Here is a 22634-nt window from a genome sequence, read left to right as displayed (position 1 = left end):
AACTGTTTCTTATTCTCATTTAATTTGACTCCTGTGTGTTAAGTTTGGAGTCCAAAACTGCAGTTACCAGTGATTCAGAAAACTGACACATTCTTCACACATACAGATGTATGTTTGCAGCACTAGTCCACACATACTTTTTTGAAGTCTCAAAGGGAAACAATAGTTCGCCTCTGCCACAAAACCAGTTCTGTTTGTTTGGATACAAAGCTTTGAATGTGTACTGTGAGATAAGGTGCGTGTTCTGTTGTAGAAGAGCGGTGTTCATATTCAATTTAGACAAATATAAACAAATGGGCACAAATGTAACACACAGTTAATATAGAAAAGTATATATTTTAACAATCCTTAAAATACATATTTGTTAAGAAAAACACATCACAGATATACATTTTATGTATTTCACATTTTGCTACGTGCTTCCTGGCTTCTATCTGGGCAACATTACCACTGGTACGAAGTTTAATAATTTGTACTGCCTTAATAAAAGCTTCACAGCCTTCACATAATGGAATAAAATAAATTTCAAATTGAGATAGAGAGCCTACAATACATAAATAGTTTGCTGTATTTCATAAATATACTGTGAGAAAATGTAAATCTTTTAGTTCAGCTGCCTGGCAAAAAACACATTTCATCTGAATTCTCTAACTTCCTCTTACCACAATAGCATTTTTCAAACATACATTAAAAATGGAAACCCAAAGTCAGATTTACAGGTACACAAAACAGAAATAGGTTCAATATAAATATAAAATAAATTGATTACATTGGTCAACGTTTAATTGCAATTCTGAAAGACATTTAATACAATTTTTCGAGAGCGTATTGGCTGAAAAAGGATTTGAACATCCCTCAAAAATCAAACACATAAGAGCACAAAAAGTTTCTCATCTGGCTCTCACTCTCAGACATTTCCACTGATACTGTAACCTGAATTACTGTTAAAACATTACATGTACACGGCAAAAACTCCAATATTGCATCGTTTAAAGGAATAAATGAGTATTTCCTAATAGTAACACCAATCTTGCAGTAAACCTAAGTCTTTGCATACAACCGAGTTAATTTATTCATTCCCCTCCCATTAAGTAAAACATTATCTAGAAAACAATGAAGACAGATTTGAATGCTACGAAAACTGGAGAGCATACATACAAAGAGAAATTACACACAGGCTGAAGTATTTATCGAACTATCTAATATTCTTTGTAAGTTATCACAAGCCAAAATAATTATCAAAAGTAAGGTCTGTCAACATACATGAGCAACCACAGAATTTATGAATCATTAGAGAAAACATATGGAAAGTACTCAATAATTCAGATTACGGTAAGGACAGCTATGAGAAAAGGAGTGTGGCTACAGTTCCCACATACCAGGCCAGTAGGGCCTCTCAGTACTGGATGCAAACCTTGACCTGTAGCATAATGATGTGGTGCATGACGTATGTGCAGACAGAAATAAAACATTACAGTGACTTTTTTTTCTTTCAATATTTCCTATTGGAATGTAAGTTCTGGTGTCTTATCACACTGCCCTTACATCTCGGTTAAATTGTAAAACTTAGTTGAAAAGCCAAGAAATGTGGTCTTATGAGATAAACTACAATTCTTCTTATACTGAGTATTTTACACATTGGATTTTGATGATGACATGGATCGACACAAACAGATCATTTCAGACAACATCAGTATTTCAAAGATACCAAATGCACGGGTCATTTCTGTCAATGCAAATATGACTATGCTCATCCAACACACAAAAATACAGTTCTGACAGCTTAAAATTATCTAGTTTTCCCTGAAGGAGTGTACAAGAGTAGATATCAGATAACCATATTGCACAACACAAATCAAACGCACGCACACACTGCCTAATTTTTTATAAAAAGGATTTGTCATTAAAAGTGTTAACTCTGAGGCACATATCCATCAAATACAAATTGCTGTCTATTCATGCTACTGGCATATGTGGTCCCCACAGAATTGACCCATTTCTGCAGTTTGAGAGTATGCTGTCATAATGTAAAATTTGTGTCAATGGATATATTCCGATTAAACTTAATTTTAAGACTGACGGATTGGAGTTGTGGACAGCAGTGTTGGTTGTGCACAGCCATTTATGCTTTACAAGGCAATATATGAAACCTGCATTACAGGCAACACAGCAAGCACTAGGCACTCCACTACTATTGGATGGCAGATGGCCAGTACCACTTGACTCGCTGGAATGTCAAACACAAAATAATTTTAATCAGAATACAACAATACTGCCAGTCTTCTTTACAATCAGGACAAATCTAATGCACCTTCTGGATGCAAGGAGAATAGCAACAGACATACTGTGAATATTCTACAAAGGAAGGAAAGTGTTGCCTGTGAGAGGGTGTTTTGACTGAAGTGTTCAACACCAGACAATCGCAGAAATCATCTTACAATACGCAAAATTTAATCAGAAAGTCAGATTGATTGTGAGGCATTGCAATTTCAAAATAGAAGGAAATTGAAGCAATTTGCTACTGTTTCATCACCTATCAAAGAACACCAGTGCAACAGAACTAAGGGAAGGACTGTATACACCAATGGCTACACAAATTCTTTTTTTTTTTTTGTCAAACAGTTATCAGCTGAAAAAGAGATATTTGTGCTCTTATTTCCAAATAAATAAAACAAAACAATCATGATAAAGTAATTCTTACTCTCAGTAGGCCTAACAAAAATCTTTAAAAAGCCATCTCACGTTTCAACAATTATAAATAACATTCCATTCCAAAAATTTGTTTCCTGCATGAAAAAATTAAGTGCCTTAAAGACAGACTATAAGAATAGTAACCTCAAAAGAAGTATTTATGTTATTTCCCTTCTGGTTATAGCTTCTACAGTAAAATTCTGGGAAAAATGTCAGATTTTACGAAACACACATGATCATCCTTGTAAATAAACTACCACGATACAAGTTTTGTACATGAGTACCATTCAGTATCAAAACTGAACTGATTGCTCCTCAGTGACTGTCACATTATAAAATTCAGTTACACATTACTATTAAATTACATGTAAAAAAAAAAAAAAAATTCATTGAAAACAGAGAGCTCTGAGAAAAAGGCTTCCAAAACGCAGAGATGTAGAGTAACATGTCACTCGCTGGTTGCTTCTCTTATATACCAAACAAACATTACATACAGGTAATGGAGAAGGACATTAAAATTTTGAAGGACAGGCAGCATCATAAACTTATCTGAATATCTATTTCACACAGGATTTCTAACAGAACAGTGAAGCAGTAATTGCAATGCAAATGAGATATCAGATTGAAAATTAATCACTCTGAAACAAGAGCACATTTCAATTTTTTGCAAATGTCCTAAATTTAATGCCTGCTTCATTGATATAATCAATGATCACCAATTTACTTCTCCAGAGCTCTCCCTCCAATGTTAACAAGTAAGTTAGAAAAGTTGTGCAGGTAACTAATTGTTCAGCAGGTCATTCAGAAGAGCACACCTACATATGTCAGAGCTGAGTTTTCACAGATGAAGACTGATCTTCATTTTGTTGACTTTCTTCCTCTACATTTCTTGCTGCATATAAAGGCATCCCCATAAACCTGGGTATATCATTTTTCACACTTGTTGATGATCTTTTGTTTAATGGAACACTTCTGTTTATATTTAAATCTCTGTATTTAAACAGTCCTTCACCAGGTAAGTTGCGCATTAAAGCATATAAATACCTATACGTCACAAACCACATAAGAATTGCTATAGCACCGCTAATGAACTTTTCAATCATTATATGGTAATAAAGAATTGTGCTCACCAACATTACGTCCCACAAGACACTTAATGTAGTCATTCCAATAAATAAGGAACGTATATAGGGCGTAAATTTTTGGTACGACTCTTTCAAACGCAGGAACTCAACTTCTGTCAACAACCTCAATGGGCTATTGCTGACAGACGCATCACTGTTGCTTCTTGCGTGTTCTTCATTCCGTATCAAGTCGCGTATTCCTTCCCATCCTATTATAGCTCTCGCTTCTTCAATCAACACGAGATTGCTATAAATCAATATAAATGCATGCCCTGATAAATCAAACCCATACCAGCTTCCACCTGCTCCCAGGCATACTGATTTCGAACTGTGTTTCTTTGGGTTGCACCTTCCATAATTTGATTCTATGTAACTGAACGTATTAACCCAAAAAAACCAACAGCACGTGGATATACCAAGTCTCGTTAAGTGTTTCAGGACAAGCTCACGCTTACCACAGCAATAAGTGTAACTTGTCAAAATTAGAAATGGAAAAGCTACGAGGAGCGTCCATCCCCAACCGAGTTTCACGAAATAAACATTAAACACATTCGCAGAACTTGAAAAGTATGAGCGTGGAAAAGGTAATATATCTGCTATGAGTGAAAGGAGAAATAAACAACCACCATACACAGCCACCTTAATGCTTGTATCTACAAACAAAGTCTTCCTGCAGACATGAAGCACCATCATCAGTAGGACGTTGCATATCGACGACGGCTCTGGTAGAGGCTTCCTTCCCTTTGCTTCAAAGGAATAACTTTCCTGAGGCCTGAAGTTAAGTCTCGACCCTGCATTTTGATGCAACGGGCGCCTTCTCGTTGCCATGATCGAATATTACATAGCTACATGATACTGCAATGTTATAAGTACAACCAAAGATATTTTCCAAACATTAGTCCGTGCAAAGCAAGGATGTTAAACCTCCCTCTTCGTTCAAAGTTTTTATATCACAGATAGACTCCATAGAGTAAATATCTCTGGAGTGGGCATTGCGTTCTGCGCATGTTGTCAACATTAAACCAGGATTATCACGTGTTTCGGGATTTCGCTGTGCGTGCGTCCTTTCTGCAGCGTTTGAAGTTTATAATATCAAGAGTTTTTGTTGTGTTTCACCGTTTGTTGATAGTGTAATAGCGATGGTGAATTACTGTTGTTGCTACGGATGCAAAGAAAAATATGTGAAAGGAGGGGTAGTAGCTTCTCATGGGTACATACCATGTAGCTCTAATTATAGTTATCATATTAGTAAGAGACATGTATACGTTTAAAAATTTCGAGACGCATTATAATTAAAGCTTGATTCTGTAGACCTTTTTTTCTCCGATATTATGACTATATAATAGATATTACGGCTCGTACAGAAGCTTACAAACAATCGCTTCCTCTCGTAAATTTGCTAGTGGAACAGGAAAGGGAATTGTTAGTTGTTTCAGCAAATACTATCCTCCACGCATTTATCAGTGACTTGTCGATTATGTATATAGATCACTCAGTCTTCTAATTATTTAATAAACTGAAAGCAAGAACGTAAAATGCGTTAAATAAATACTTCAAAGTGTCACCAGTAAGAAAAATTGTGCTTTAGGTCGCAAAAACAAGAAAATAAATGCGCAGAAATACCAGAAAAAAGGACGAATTAGCAGGGATATAATCTCTAATGTGTGGCAAATTCGGTGTTTTTCGGACACATGCAGGAGTACTAGCGCACTGTCAAGTCATTTTGCAAGACTATCACTGCAAAAATGTATGTCACGCTCTGTAATACTATATCATACCGAAAACTACCGAAAATTGAGTGCATCTGAACTGTGACACTTATCGCAGAGAAGCAGGATGTAATATCACTTGCCCTTAAAAGTTACGTAGCTGGTTTATTCCCGGTATCAAATGGATACTGTTAAAATGTCTGCGCAACATATATAAATAATCCACGATACGTTCGAAAGGAATCCGTCTGTACTAGGGATGTAGTGACATTGTAAATATACAGGGCGCTATACGGACCGAAACACACGACGTCCCAAGAACACGTGACCAGGCCGGCAGTGTATGTTGACAACACAAAATCTGTTCTGCGCATGTGAATGCTCACTCCAGAGATATTTACTCTATGATAGACTCTTCCAGGTTCAATTAAATTCCACTCAATGCCGAAAAAAGTACCCAGGAATAGAAGACATTCCATCAGAACTATTGACAGCCTTGAGACTCTTCCATGTGCAAGATGTATAAGGCGTGCGAAATACCCCCAGACTTCAAAACGAATGTAATAATTCCAATTCCAAAGAAAGCAAGTGCTCACAGGTGTGGATATTACCAAACTATCAGACAAATGAGACATGGTTGCCAAATATTAACACGAATTTCTTACAGAAAATGGAAAAACTGGTAGAAGGAGACCTCGAGGAAGATCAGTTTGAATTGCGGAGGAATGTAGGAATACAGGAGGCAATACTGCGCCTACGAATGCTCTTAGAAGATAGGTTAAGGGAAGACAAGTCTACGTTTATAGCATCTGCAGACTTAGAGAAAGCTTTTGCCAATGTTGACTTGAATTCTCTGAAATTCTGAAGGTAGCAGCGGTAAAAATACAGGGATCGAAATACAATTAGCAGCTTGTACAGAAACCAGACGACAGCTGTAAAAGCCAATGGGCATGAAAGGTAAGCAGTTGTTGAGAAGGGAGTGAGACAGGACTGTAGCATATCCACAATGTTATTTCATCTGTACCCTTAATTGCCGTTCTAAGGATCGGAGTGTGGCATGTCAGATCCCTTAATCAGGCAGGTAGGTTAGAAAATTTTGAAAGGGAAATGGATAGGTTAAAGTGGGACGTAGTGTGAATTAGTGAGCTTTATTGCAGGAGGAGCAAGACTTCTGGTCAGGTGAATACATGGTTATAAATACAAGACCAAATAGGTGTTATGCAGGTGTAGGTTTAATAACGAATCTAACAAAATAGGAATGCAGGTAAGCTACTATGAATAGCACAGTGAATGCATTATTGCAGCCAAGATAGACACAAATCCCACACCCACCACGGTAGTACAAGTTTATAAGCCAACTAACAGTACAAATGATGAAGAAATGAATGACGAGGTAAAAGAAATTATTCGGATAGTTAAGGGAGATGAAAATTTAATAGTCATAATTCGACAGTAGGAAATGGAAGAGAAGCAAAAATAGTAAATGAATGTGGACGGGGGGAAAGGGCTGAAAGAGCAAATCACCTCGTAGAATTTTGCACAAAGCATAATTTAATCATCGCTAACACTTGGTTTAAGAATCATGAAAGGAGATTCTTATTGACAAAAATGTGAAAGACATCGCAACATATGGAAAATGGAAGAGTTTGCGGCATTGTGGACCGTTTCAATCTCATTTTCCACAGTGATGGGATAGCAAATGTCTCAGTGTTCCATTTCGAAGAAACCAAGAGCATTGATTCTTCATATTGTAGTGATGAAAGCAATCGTTATTTCTGTGCTGGCCATCCATGGAAGCACAAAGCATAATTTAATCATCGCTGGTACTTGATTTAAGAATCATGAAAGGAGATTCTTATTGACAAAAATGTGAAAGATATCGCAACATGTGGAAAATGGAAGAGTTTGCGGCACTGTGGACCGTTTTAATCTCATTTTCCACAATGATTGGGTAGCAGATGTCTCAGTGTTCCATTTCGAAGTAATCAAGAGCATTGATTCTTCATATTGTAGTGATGAAAGCAATCGTTATTTCTGTGCTGGCCATCCGTGGAGGGCGTCTCCCACCAATATTCTTTTCATTTCAAACATGTGGTGACAGTCAAACATTATGTGGTAATGAATGGAATAACAGTGGACAGATGGGATGGAAAAGACACTGTCGATATGGGTGTTGTACTGTAATAAGCACCACAGTTGATATTACAAACAATTTTAGCAATTTTATCAGCTTTCTCCGTAATTTCAGTGCCAACCAGTGACACAATTTCTGTATTGTCGGTAAACCACCCCTCCACCACTTTGTGAGTATCAAACAATCAATTGCGAATGTCGGTAGATGACTGTGCAGTACGTACATTGATGGTTAATTCTCGAACACATGCACCAAAGTATATGAGACAGCGTCCTTTACCGGTGCAGCCAGGTTATCTATATATTTCTAGCACTTCGAACATAGTGCAGAATTTACGATTACGATTGGTCATCTTTCCCTATGCGGATGGGAGTCACAGAGTATTCCTCCATTCATAGGACAAAGTTGGATATTGAAAGATCTCCCTGCATTGTTTTGACAAACCCTCCCTGAAACACTATTGTCGATTTATTTGCAATTGACTGAAGGTAGGAGGGTGCAACATCTACTACATTCCCCATCTCATGAAGGAACAGAGTGAGCTTAGTCAGTAACCGCTGTTCAGCGAAGACTGTTCTGCACCAGTATTACTCCTGGCACCCATCCAAATTTACGGGATCTCTCCAGATGCATGCATGTCAAGGAAGTAAGCACCCGTTATCGGTAGATAGGGGAATGTTATGATGATACAACAGACAGTTAAGAAGAAACATCTCATTTATGTATGATAGAGCTCCAAACAGATAGAGTTCGAAGCATTTTATGTAAATCAACTGTGCTATCAATTCTTAAGTACTGTTCTAGCGTGTGGCGTCAGTACCAAGAAGGTATTGGCTAGAGAGAAATGATAAGAGAACATTCACAAACGCACTCCTAAGGCTACATCGTTCTGCACTTAAAAACGCTATAATCTTTATGAGCCTGGTTTCCGAAACATTAGTCACATGGAATGCAACACTCTTAACACTCTGATGCAGGACATATATGTCTAACATCTGACATACATTCACTCTAAATGTTTTGTATCCCATTCACTACAGTGACAAAGTTTAAGATGATAAGTCGACTTCTTTCTACAAAAAATAAAAACAATTTCTTTGTGATACGCGCACAATGGCCGCGCGGGGTAGCCGCCCGGTCTCGGGTGTCTTGTCACGGTTTGCGCGGCTCCCCCTGGAGATTTGAGTCCTCCCTCGGACATGGGTGTGTGTGATATCCTTAGCGTAAGTTAGTTTAAATTAGATTAAGTAGTGTGTAAGCTTAGGGACTGATGACCTCAGCAATTTGGTCCCATAAGACCTGACTACAAATTTCCAATTACATGCACAATAAACTTTCCAGAGTTGTATAGCGCCCAGTGCTCACATCCGAGTACCATTCATAACTTACGTTGTGCTCCCATCCGTCCTATTAAATGATCACCAGCTATGGAAAATGCATTTTACGAGAAAAAAAAGACAAATGGAAATTTTTGGAAATTTGTGCTATGTTCCTATGGAACCAAACTGCTGAGGTTATCGGTCCCTAGGCTTACACACTACTTAATCTAACTTAAACTAATTTACGCCCAGGAAAACACACACCCCCATGCCCAAGGGAGGACTCGAACGTCCGATGAGGGGAGCCGTGTGAACCATGACAAGGAGCCTCTAACCACACGGCTACCCCGTGTGGCAATGAGAAATGCATAGCAGCCGTTTTTGACATGTGAAATTGCACACCATGTTGCACTAACTCCATAAACAGGACAACTATAAGACAAATGTGCAAATGTACACACACACACACACACACACACACACACACACACACACACACATACATACACACACACACACACACACACACACACACACACACACACAAAGTTTGCAGTACCTTACATACTTCTGTCAGTGACTAGAAAAGGAGTTTAAAACATTTTATATAAAGCACTTGTGCTAACAATTCTGAAGTATGGCCTGGTGTTTGGTGTCCATATAAAGAAGATATCAGAAAGAGAGGAATGCTTGTGGAACATAAACACATTCCAAAAGCTACATGGTTCTGTACTTAAACATGCTATATTGCTACAGCTGTGCAGCTCATAACTTATGTTCTTGACCTATGCATCCAGTGTAGATGTATGTCAGATGTTGGACATACACGTCCTGCATCAAAGTACACTCCTGGAAATTGAAATAAGAACACCGTAAATTCATTGTCCCAGGAAGGGGAAACTTTATTGACACATTCCTGGGGTCAGATACATCACATGATCACACTGACAGAACCACAGGCACATAGACACAGGCAACAGAGCATGCACAATGTCGGCACTAGTACAGTGTATATCCACCTTTCGCAGCAATGCAGGCTGCTATTCTCCCATGGAGACGATCGTAGAGATGCTGGATGTAGTCCTGTGGAACGGCTCGCCATGCCATTTCCACCTGGCGCCTCAGTTGGACCAGCGTTCGTGCTGGACGTGCAGACCGCGTGAGATGACGCTTCATCCAGTCCAAAACATGCTCAATGGGGGACAGATCCGGAGATCTTGCTGGCCAGGGTAGTTGACTTACACCTTCTAGAGCACGTTGGGTGGCACGGGATACATGCGGACGTGCATTGTCCTGTTGGAACAGCAAGTTCCCTTGCCGGTCTAGGAATGGGAGAACGATGGGTTCGATGACGGTTTGGATGTACCGTGCACTATTCAGTGTCCCCTCGACGATCACCAGTGGTGTACGGCCAGTGTAGGAGATCGCTCCCCACACCATGATGTCGGGTGTTGGCCCTGTGCGCCTCGGTCGTATGCAGTCCTGATTGTGGCACTCACCTGCACGGCGCCAAACACGCATACGACCATCATTGGCACCAAGGCAGAAGCGACTCTCACCGCTGAAGACGACACGTCTCCATTCGTCCCTCCATTCACGCCTGTCGCGACACCACTGGAGGCGGGCTGCACGATGTTGGGGCGTGAGCGGAAGACGGCCTAACGGTGTGCGGGACCGTAGCCCAGCTTCATGGAGACGGTTGCGAATGATCCTCGCCGATACCCCAGGAGCAACAGTGTCCCTAATTTGCTGGGAAGTGGCAGTGCGGTCCCCTACGGCACTGCGTAGGATCCTACGGTCTTGGCGTGCATCCGTGCGTCGCTGTGGTCTGGTCCCAGGTCGACGGGCACGTGCACCTTCCGCCGACCACTGGCGACAACATCGATGTACTGTGGAGACCTCACGCCCCACGTGTTGAGCAATTCGGCGGTACGTCCACCCGGCCTCCCGCATGCCCACTATACGCCCTCGCTCAAAGTCCGTCAACTGCACATACGGTTCACGTCCACGCTGTCGCGGCATGCTACCAGTGTTAAAGACTGCGATGGAGCTCCGTATGCCACGGCAAACTGGCTGACACTGACGGCGGCGGTGCACAAATGCTGCGCAGCTAGCGCCATTCGACGGCCAACACCGCGGTTCCTGGTGTGTCCGCTGTGCCGTGCGTGTGATCATTGCTTGTACAGCCCTCTCGCAGTGTCCGGAGCAAGTATGGTGGGTCTGACACACCGGTGTCAATGTGTTCTTTTTTCCATTTCCAGGAGTGTATTAAGAGTGTTGCATTCCATGTGACTAATGTTTCAGAAACCACATCGCATAAACATTATAGCATTTTTAAGTCAGAACGATGTAGCCTTAGGAGTGCGTGTATGAATGTTCTCTTATCATGTCTTTCTTGCCAATAACTTCATGGTACTGACGCCACACGCTAGAACAATACTTCAGAATTGATAGCACATCTGATTTACATAAAATGCTTCAAACTCCATCTGTTTGGAGCTCCATCATACATGACATGTTTCTTCTTAACTGTCTGTTGTATCATCATAACACTCCCCTATCTACTAATTACTGATAACGGGTGCTTACCTCCATGACATGCACGCATTTGGATGGGTGCCAGGAGTAATACTGGTGCAGAACAGTCTTCGCTGAACAGTAGTTACTGACTCAGCTCACTCTGTTCCTTCATGAGATGGGGAATGTAGTGGATGTAGCATCCTTCTACCTTTAGTCAATTGCAAATCAGGGAGGGTTTGTCAAAACAATGCAGGGAGATCTTTCAATATCCATGAATGCAGGAATGCTCTGTGACTCCCATCCACATAGGGAAAGATGGCCAATCATTATCATAAATTCTGCACTATGTTCGAAATGCTAGAAATAATGACTGCATCGGTATAGGACGCTATCTCATATACTTTGGTGCATTTGTTCGAGTATTAACCATCAATGTACGTACTATATTACCGACATTTGCAATCTATTATATGGTACTCGCAAAGTGGTGCAGGGGTGGTTTACCGACGATACAGAAATTGTGTCACTAGTTGGCGTTGAAATTACGGAAAAATCTGATGAAATTGCTAAAATTGATTGTAATGTCAACTGTGGTGCTTATTACAGCACAACACCCATATCGACAGTGTCTTTTTCATCCCATCTGTCCACTGATATTCCATTGATTGCCACATAATGATTGACTGTCACCACATGTTTGAAATGGAAAGGAAATTGGTGAGAGACGCCTTCCACGGATGGCCAGCACGGAAATACCGATTGCTTACATCACTACAATATGAAGAATCAATGCTCTTGGTTTCTTCGAAATGGAACACTGAGACATCTGCTACCCCATCACTGTGTAAGATGAGATTAAAACGCTCCACCGTTCCGCAAAGTCTCCCATTTTCCATATGTTGCGATGTCTTCTACATTTTTGTCAATAAGAAACAACGCCTCTGTCTTTTATTTCAACCGTCCTGTGTGTTGTGAGGGCAGCATAGTTTACACCATGTGATGTCCACATTTCTGTGAGAGCCAACTGATCGAAAGATGTTAATGTCCGTTTAGCATCTAACACAGACTTCGAAGTCATGATAGAGAAACAAAATGTATGGCTGTGTACACAGCTGTAGCCACACAGTGTTTAGATGTGTTACAGCAGAGATAACAATGTATCAAACTGCCTATGAAACAACAACACATGAACCCTCTCCTTGTTACTGTTCGAATTTGAGATGGTGGCAAGAACTGCTGCTTCTGAGGCCCATGAGAAAGACAGGAATGTGGCGCATATGTCACAGAACATGACACTGCCGGTCATCTCCAGCAGAGAGCGAGTAACTATTTGAGATGAGTTTAATGATTCTCACAATGCGTTTAAATGAATGCAAGATCTCTACATCATATGACAAAATTGAGACCATTAGTAGATACCTTTTCATTGCTATACTGACTTCCCATGGGCCCTGCACTGAGCTGAGTGTTTGGGAAGTAAGCTGGACAAGGCGACTAGTGTGACGTCACAAGTTCATTGTGGGACCCATATTTATCGTTTGCCGCAGCCTTTTGTCAATGATGCTATCACCATCATGTGACAAGCCACTCTTCCTCCTCTCACACTCTCCTTCCCCCTATCCTCTTCCTTTAGCCAGTCACAGTGTAGTATTAAAAAAGTCAGTCATTCAGGCGCTAAGTTTGGAGTTATGTAGTATTTCCAAAGAATTTACGAAATCTTCATTTGAATTAACGGCATGTTCTAAGCTGATTGCATAAAATGGCATCATGTTACAAGGTATTTCCCTCTGAATTGTGTAAACACGCGACACACACACGCACACACACACACACACACACACACACACACACACACACACACACACACACACACACTGCACAACATTCTACCTCTGTAGATACTGTACTGTCTAGTCATTAAATTTCACCTCACATGTGGGGACACAGTAGTTGCACATTTGCCTCATTATTATCTCCATGATTTATGCAGTAAAGGAAACTTCCTATCTCTTTCTCTTTCCACCTCTGCCTCGTCTTTAAATTACATTTCATATGTGTGTGTATACACATGGAAAAATACGTTCAATATTTTCGTATCTGTCTCGTCGTCAATGTAATCAGTATATATGCTCTCTCTCTGTTACAATAATCAAGCAATGGCATTATATTACAGAGAGAATGAAAGGAAAAAATCACCAAACAAAAAATTCTATAGAATAAATTTTTTATAACAGTTTTTACTTTTTTGTGCAATGAATCCCAGTGAACTTCGACTTGCTGTCACACACAGTGGAAACTTAGGAATTTAATCATCGTCTTCAACATGTTTTGGAATAACATCTGTTACAAACAGTAGATTGTTACATATGGGTAAATGTTTGGGATACCTCGATTAGACAAGTAAGTTTTAACTGTTTGTTCAGCAAAACTTAATGGTGACCATTGATGTGGTCTGTGTAAATAGTTCTCAATACCTAGCGAACATACAAAATATTGGTAGATTATTGTTTTGTGGCACTAGAACACACAAAACTTGTAAAATAGTTTATTAATTATCTTTGTCTCTTCTTTGCAGTTTTATCGATGTTTCTCATTGGCACAGTGTATTTAGAAGTATGTTTCCTGTTTGAATAGGAGAAATCCAGGACTGTGAATTTGGCTATGTATCATCTTTAAAATGATCTTTTGCAAAGCTTTTTCTCTTGATTATTTTCACCATTGAATACTTTGTTTTGAAGAACACATCATGTTACACAAAACCTCGAATTACAAAAAAGACTTCTGTTAAATGGACTTCAGGTTATACTTCTACAATACTACCGATTCAACTATGCATCTTGTTTATTAAACTGTCTTAACTTTAGTTAAAAAAATTCTTGGAAATCTTCAAAGTTGATTTTTTACTGTAAGCTTTTGAAAAACGTTCAGAAGAATCTATTTCTTGTCACATTTTAATGGCGTTCCAAACGCGTATTTCACTATGCAGCAGGATGCAGTGTCAGCCATTCTCACACTACATATTAACAGTGCGACAATCAGAGCAAAATAGTACAGAGAGGGAGTCTGTACACGATTTTCTAAATAAAAACAATATAGCCGAAGTCTGGTTGAGAAAAACGTTGAAAGCTGCTAATACCTTAACAATATCTAAAAGTTTCATATACCATAACATAGTAACAAGTAGAATCCATTTCCAAGAAAGTAATAACTCCACTGTACTTGTGCTACGACTGCTCATCAGTCATCACATTTCGATTTGTTAGCGTCAAGTTTATTCTCATGATGAACAAAGTACATAATGATTCCCCATTCGTGTCTGCTCCATGTACATACTTTCCTTGCCATGCCATGTGCCTTCAGTGCAACGCAGTGCTATTCAGGTTTGCAGTGGGTAGTTGTCCTAGTGTATTGGTTAATGAGTGCATCAGTGCTTGCTGTGAAAACTGATACAGAAAGATTGGTTATACTCTGGAAACCTATAGGAATATCTGCCTTTCAACACTTGGAAATCAGGCATTTCATGAAGAAAACTTGACAAAAAGGAAGTATACTGTTATAATGACACACTGTTTGACAAAAACACAATCTTTTACAAACTAGCAATGTAGGCAGTGCTGCTTTCTGTCATCAAACCCCTTGGAAAAAGTAAGACATAATCCCACAAATGAACCACTTAAATTTCCGTATGTCTGGAAGGATGAGTCTGATAAGCTTTTTCTTTCCATTGCTGTGAACAGTTCTTGCAGAAAAGGGTGTGTATGGTGAACAGAGTACAATTGCATCTGCTTTGGGAATTTGAATAATCAAGCTGGAAAACTCTTCTCTGTATAAAAACTTGCATCCACACTGTTCGATCTCTTCAAAATATGCCTCTAAAGATTCTGAATAATCGTCCACAGTTCCAATCTCGCTCCATTCGATTACCATTTATCTGAACTACTCAGAAACGCACTTTGTAGGAGGGCGTCAATTCACCTCCTGTCAAAACTGTTTCTCAATTCAAATAAACAATTCATTTCTTTAACAATTAGCACTGTTCCCTTGAGCATTATCTAGATACGTCACACAGAACGCGTTAGGCACTTCCATTTGTCAGTATGTCATGACCCATACAGCAGTGCACTGAGCGAAGTACTCTGCCACAGTCTGGATAAATGTCCCTCTTGCTTGTCTAGCGATTCACATTCTTCGTTATAGCATTAGTGGGGCTCCTACCACCTCTCCTTGCAAACACCCTGTTGGTTTCCCATAAATTGAATGGTTTAGTGGAAAAGTTGATGGAGTTCAATAGCTGTTGCCATGAATCCATATTTTGCTCTCTTCTGTTATACAATAAAGGCTTCAAGTCTTCGTTGTTCGAGAGGCCCTAAAGGCCTGGGTTTAAATTCTGCAGATTTTTACGTCTGGTCCTGAATGGAGGGTACAGTACATCATGTCATGAAGAACAGAAACCCTTCGTGGCTGTTCCAAACAACAGTTGGTAGAGCACTTGCCCGCGAAAGGCAAAGGTCCCGATTTCGAGTCTCGGTCCGGTACACAGTTTTAATCTGCCAGGAAGTTTCAAAGTTGAGACAGTCGTTCATCCCATCATCCTGGATACTTTTCATTGGAGCCTCAGAGCTTCAATAACGCGTATGCCCTCTTGAGCGTGTATCACCGTCTCACACTTACATGCCATGCTCTGTATAAGTCTATGGAGATCACCCTGTGGTATCCGTTCCCATTTTAAAATGAGAGTCAATGGGAATTATGTGGCGGAACAGGACGATCACGAACAAGTCTGTCAAGTACGTCCCACATATGCACAATGGGGTATAAGTCCGGACTCACTGCAGACCATTCTATTACTTTAATGTTCAGACTTTGCAAGAAGTCCCTGCTGACGCCACCATATGCGCCCTGACATTAGAAGGAATTCTGGGCCACCACCGTTTGCAGCAGCTGTCACATGGTCCAGCAGGATCTGTTCGATGTAATGCCTGGTGATAAGGCGACCATGGACAAAATACATATGGCTATCAACATTGAAACCTCCTCACAATATCGCAGAACCTTGGAAAACTGCCGATTTCCTGGACAACATTCGCCAGGTACGTTCACCACAGGTCTCCGCACACGAACACAGCCATCACCTTGAGTCAGAAGATATCTGGACTCATTTGTGAATAACACGTTTAGCCAGAGATGAAGTTGCCAGTTGACATGGGAACGGCGGAATTAAATGCGAGCGGTAAGATGTCGTGTCAAGCAGGCTGGGTCGCGGGGTCCTTTCTCGCAACCTGTTAATTACTAATGTCTTATCGGACACAGCGTCTCCAGTGGCCCTTCTGAGATAGTTTTGCAGTGCTCTGGCTGTACCTACGACGCCATAACGCAGAGATGGTCAGATAGAAGTCTTCACGTGGAGTTGTAGTGCATTGGCGACCTTGTCCAGCTCACCATGCGTAGTGACTTGTCTCCCTGTATCTTGTCCAGAACCTTTGGATGAGACAAGGAGAGGCATTAGCATCTGCAGCAACACGACCAAAAGTCTATCATTTTTGGATCAGATAATCGCTCTTACAAAATGTACTACATTAACATGTAGCATTTCATGTGCTTGGATGAATACAATGTCCACAATGACAACTGCCATTTGTGTACCTCACCAGAAAACACTGTGACACCGGTACTCACTTCCTTCTGAGGGGTCACCTGACACTGCAATGCATAACATAGCCAATAGATGGCTAACTGTTTTAGTTGTTGCCTACCCTGAAAGTGAAGCCATGCAATAAGACCACATGTAGCACTTGTATCAAAACAGATTTAACGAACCGGACGTTGGTACAATTGTTCCCTTAACTCTTCTGAACAATGTATTAGGAAGCAAACACGGACAAAAAGTGAGCTTCTACCACAAGATGGCACTTTATGTCTTTTGAAGAGTTGAAACAAGGAATAAAATTAAGGAAGGGAAAATATTCAGACCACGTGTGCGAAAGAAAGGACAGGTCAGTTGGGTCAGGTCTTCATTTTGTAAGTCATGAGGTTCCTCTTCTTGCTAATTTCACTGATGATTACTCCTCTCCTTGTCGATTGTGGATTGTTTCATCCTTAGTATTATTTGATGATCGGTTGAACGAAGTCTATTAAGCACAATGGACTGAGATGTCACTACCAGTTTGTTGTATCCTTTGTAGAATGATATAGTCCAGCCAAGGAAGGAAAATGAGGGTAAGAGATTCGTGTAGTTGCAAATTTTTATACAGTGATAGGAAGGAGTGTCATGAACAACATACCAAAAATCCCCACCAGTGCGGTGTGAGCGTGGAGGTGGAGCAGCCTTCAAAAGTCACTTTTTTAAGTTTTTCTCGAATAACTCGAAAACCACAACTTCTAGTGAAAATGTTTTTCGTGTTCAGGGGATGTAAACCTTACAGACTATTAAAAGTAGTTCGTATATCAGATACCACGCATTCATGTACATTGATTCGCCTCGATGGGCAATGAACTCACCACCTTCAGGCCGTGTGCACAGTTAGGTCCGACCTCCTACGACAGTCTCAAAATAACGAGTATGGAGGACATGAACGGGGAATACGGATATGTGGTGCTAGGTGGGAATATGGTTAATTGATTGACTGATGGAGGGGGATTATGAAACTAAACGGCGAGGTCATCGGGCCCGTGGGAATACGGGTCGGCCGAGAGGCTGTAGTGTAACTTTTTCTCTGATAGCACAAATGTTTATGCGTAGCCCCGCAAATGATTTATATGGAAAAGACTCATTACGACTGCGAGGGACAGATTATCTCTGATTCGTGATGTAAAAGCTTTGCGGATATAACGTGGAGTATTACGTGTACAATGGACTGACTACTTCTGATTTAGAATTTCGGAGAGTAGGATCGCAGTGGAAATGTAATTAGCAGCATTGTTATAAGCTGCCATCCTGAATACGGAATGAAATTTGATTAATTGTGATAACATTTCATCTCATACAAGAACGTGCATAAGGAATGTAGCTAGGAAAGTCATTTATGGAAAATTATAATTTCATAAATGGAGAGGGTACGTTCAATTCTTCGGTTATTTTAACTTTTCCCTTGTTTGTGGCTCGGAACATAATATGGTGTGTCGTAACTCGTAGGGATCCTGGGAAATCAGTAGGGCCTGCACCACGGTCATTTATGCTCTATTTTAAGAGATTACATTCTGGACTTTGTCGAAACTGATGCACAACTTGGACACTGATTCCTATGCTACAGACTGAGTACTTCATAGCACCCAAGACGGCTTCCCCACGGAATACGATTGTGCCTCTGATTATTTTAAGAATTTTCAGAGCAGACAATTGCAGGAAATCTGCAGAGACACACAGATATTATCCGAAGATTTAACTTCGACGACGAGAGTCAGACAAAGTGTAATTATGAACTGTAACTTCTAATAATTTTGTTTTATAGTCTTAAGGATTCAAAATAGAAACAGAATTTCTACCTGGAAGAGTGGGAGATGATTGTGTAAAAAATATTGGGGAAGCGACTTCTCTTGCCTAAAAAGTTCCATTCAAGTAACTACATATTATTCAGCCACAATAATTTAATTTCAGTTTCAGCGGGGGACGGAAATTAAAAGGCGTGTCGAGACAGTCCGCGCAATTGTTGGAAAAACTGTGTTCGGGTGGCCCGTAGGTTAAGGCGACTGCCTAGCACCCAGAAGATCGCGGCTTGGAATCCCAGTCCAGAATATATTTTCACTCGTTGCCGCAGATACCGCATAAAGTCCCGATGCAGCTGACATCCCATCTCCTCTTCCAATATACATTAAAAGCAGTGTTTTAATGGTATAAAATCGCTGCTTTCTGTTAAATGAAGTGGGTTAAGAACAAATATTAAATGTGTACACCAAATCTAAGCGCAATAGAGCGTATTAAGGATTATATTGTGTTCTGGGATTGTGAAAGGATGGTGAGGGCGCGGTTAGAGGACATAAGCGCAAGAGAAGGCAGGTCGCTGGGTTGTGATCACACGCTTCCCTCCCTGATAGATCTGCAAACTGAAGAGCGAGCAGGTTCTTTCCTACTCCGTCTACACAACTACGTCACAGGATGTTTCACAAAGTAATACTGACCCTGCCTGGGGGCTGTCAGCTTTCTACAAAGTGCATTAACGCTACGTGGCACACAGATACGAGTTACTCCTAATAATACTAACGCAAGAGATGCATATTGACGGAAAATAAGTAAATATGTGCACACAGTACTACACTGCTAGAGGCGAAATTGTTTCTTAATCATCCTATGCGGCAGCTGTAGCGTTCTTCCAGGAAAAGACAAATTTCTCTATCACTAGTGCACCTCGCTTTTGATTTTGCAGGCAGACCATACCTTCCCAGCATACCCTGTTCCGTTTTCGTAAATTAGTCGACAAAATGACTTCACTGAGCCCTTATCTATATTATGGAGCTATCTTTAGTTAATCAAATGGATACTTATTTGCAGTTGTTAAGTGAGTTTTTATATAAAATATGTTCCTGTAAGCAATGACTAAGAAGTGCATAATCCGTAAGACTGATGTTGTCAGTGACCTTTTGAAGTGTTGGGGGATGGGATTAGACTGCCAAATGTGGCACCTTGCTGCTGCCTATCGTTGATTCTATATTTTAATGCTGTGCTATTGTGTGTTTGTTTCTCGGTAGTAAATTAATGACAGACCTGAAATTGGATGAACTTCTCTCACTATAGATTGTGCTACTGGTAGGCTGCGTATTCTTCCATTCGGAAATTGCTGGCACTTGTAGAGTGGGCTGCACTGAGGAAAGCCACTTACCACACATCCACTGCACACTTTCCAAAGTAGATGTGAATGTGTCTGATAGGATGGGATATATCATATTCAGGTGTACAACAGTAATCTGCTGTAACGCGCTTCTTGACTAATGCTGAAATAATTAAAGTTCCATAGCACCTACGAGACTTACATAGGTTACAGGAGGAGACAATGGGCCTCTTTAGATACATTTTGTACCCCATATTCTGTGAAAAGTATTCCAGCCAGTGATAGCGGAGACAATGAAATCGACGTTGTCAATTGTAAAATAATAGAATTTACATTTTGGACAGGCTCTTCACTATAGCAGGCAGTAAAATCTCCAGCTGTTGAACATTTTTACATAATAGTTCTTTTAAAGTGAACAAATAAGTACTCATTTAATAAACTAAAAATAAACTGCACTGCATAAACGCGAGCTCAGTGAATCAGTGAAGTCATTTCGTCGACTCACTTAAAGGGAACAAGACAGGAAATTCTGGACAGGTGTTGTAGGTCTGCAAAATGAAAAGCGAGCAGTGCTAGAAGTTGATTTTCCCAAAAAATGTCACGCCTATCCTACCAGGCGTGACCAGGAATAAATATTCCCCTCTGACAGCGTAGAACAGTTTTTATTGATTTGTAATATCTGCTACCACTTTTATACTGTATAATAGTATGCACAGATTTACGTATTTTCTTTCCATAAGCGGTAGTATTATAAGTAATTCATATATGTATTCCATGCTGTGTTAACGCACTTTATGGCAAATATCCCCCAGACATGTCCGCACACTGCGTCGCCAGTGCTTTTAATGTGTGGTGTGGAGGGTCGCTGTAAGTTTGTGGAACATACTGTAGTTGTTTCTTATAATGTAGCGGGATGGCTAAAGTGGAGAAGCACTTGCTCGCTCTTCAGACTGCAGATCTGTTAAGGAGGGAAGTGTATGACCACAACCCGGCGACATGTCTTCCCTTCTTCCCTCGTGCTTCTAACCTCGTCCACCGCCCATTCCACCCGTTTACACCCCAAGAACATACAGTAATTTATCCCTTAATACAGCTCTACTGCATTTGGGCGTGGTGCACACATATTTGTTCTTAACGTACTTCATTTAACAATACATATTAATTTTATACCATTAAGACACTATTTTTAATAAATTAGCGCACGGTCTGGATTTGAAAGCCTCTGTAAAATTCTATGAGTTGTTTCTGAGGACGTGCATACGTGTCTGTAGGAACTGACACTGCTGACGATCTGTTTTTTTCTTTTATTTTACACGTCTAGTTCCGTAGGACCAAATTGAGGTCCAAGGTCACGGAATGTGTCAGTACATGAAATTACAGCATAACAGTAATAACAGATAAAAGGTTTAACAAGCCAAAAAAGACAAGCCAAGGAATTAGCTTAATGTTTCAAGGAACTCATAGAATAGAAAGAGTAACCCTAAGGAAACTCTTCAGTTTCGATTTGAAAGCGTGTAGATTACTGCTAAGATTTTTAAATTCTTATGGTAGCTTACTGAAAATGGATGCAGCAGTGTTCTGCACACCTTTGTGTACAAGAGTTAAGGAAGTCTGATCCAAATGCAGTTTGGATTTCTGCCGAGTATTAACTGAGTGAAAGCTGCTTATTCTTGGGAATAAACTTATATTGTTAACAAAAAACGACAGTAAAGAATATATATACCCAGACTAGTGAACAGGGGTCTACAAGAGGTTCGCGAACTTACATCACTTATTGCCCCAACAGCCCGTTTCTGAGCCAAAAAATATCATTTTAGAATGGGAATAGTTACCCGAAAATACACTCCTGGAAATGGAAAAAAGAACACATTGACACCGGTGTGTCAGACCCACCATACTTGCTCCGGACACTGCGAGAGGGCTGTACAAGCAATGATCACACGCACGGCACAGCGGACACACCAGGAACCGCGGTGTTGGCCGTCGAATGGCGCTAGCTGCGCAGCATTTGTGCACCGCCGCCGTCAGTGTCAGCCAGTTTGCCGTGGCATACGGAGCTCCATCGCAGTCTTTAACACTGGTAGCATGCCGCGACAGCGTGGACGTGAACCGTATGTGCAGTTGACAGACTTTGAGCGAGGGCGTATAGTGGGCATGCGGGAGGCCGGGTGGACGTACCGCCGAATTGCTCAACACGTGGGGCGTGAGGTCTCCACAGTACATCGATGTTGTCGCCAGTGGTCGGCGGAAGGTGCACGTGCCCGTCGACCTGGGACCGGACCGCAGCGACGCACGGATGCACGCCAAGACCGTAGGATCCTACGCAGTGCCGTAGGGGACCGCACCGCCACTTCCCAGCAAATTAGGGACACTGT

The 22634-nt window shown here is 40.8% G+C and overlaps 1 protein-coding gene across 1 annotated transcript; it reads right to left on the bottom strand.

Annotated features, from left to right (window-relative positions):
* Positions 1-316: 316 nt before the first annotated feature.
* On the bottom strand, positions 317-4712 carry LOC124787649 (acyl-coenzyme A diphosphatase FITM2). Its single transcript, XM_047254447.1, has one exon. The coding sequence runs from the start codon at positions 4641-4643 to the stop codon at positions 3516-3518; it is 1128 nt and encodes a 375-aa protein (XP_047110403.1). The 5' UTR covers positions 4644-4712; the 3' UTR covers positions 317-3515.
* Positions 4713-22634: the final 17922 nt, after the last annotated feature.

The sequence above is a fragment of the Schistocerca piceifrons genome, chromosome 3 (assembly GCF_021461385.2).
Source record: "Schistocerca piceifrons isolate TAMUIC-IGC-003096 chromosome 3, iqSchPice1.1, whole genome shotgun sequence".
In the NCBI taxonomy this organism is placed as follows: domain Eukaryota; kingdom Metazoa; phylum Arthropoda; class Insecta; order Orthoptera; family Acrididae; genus Schistocerca; species Schistocerca piceifrons.
The sequence above is the reverse complement of the archived record's forward strand: the minus strand, read 5'-3'. Positions and strand labels throughout refer to the sequence as shown.

What these genes read in the sequence shown, in the direction of transcription:
- LOC124787649 (XM_047254447.1), bottom strand. Translation starts at nt 4,643, where the DNA reads ATGGCAACGAGAAGGCGCCCGTTGCATCAAAATGCAGGGTCGAGACTT.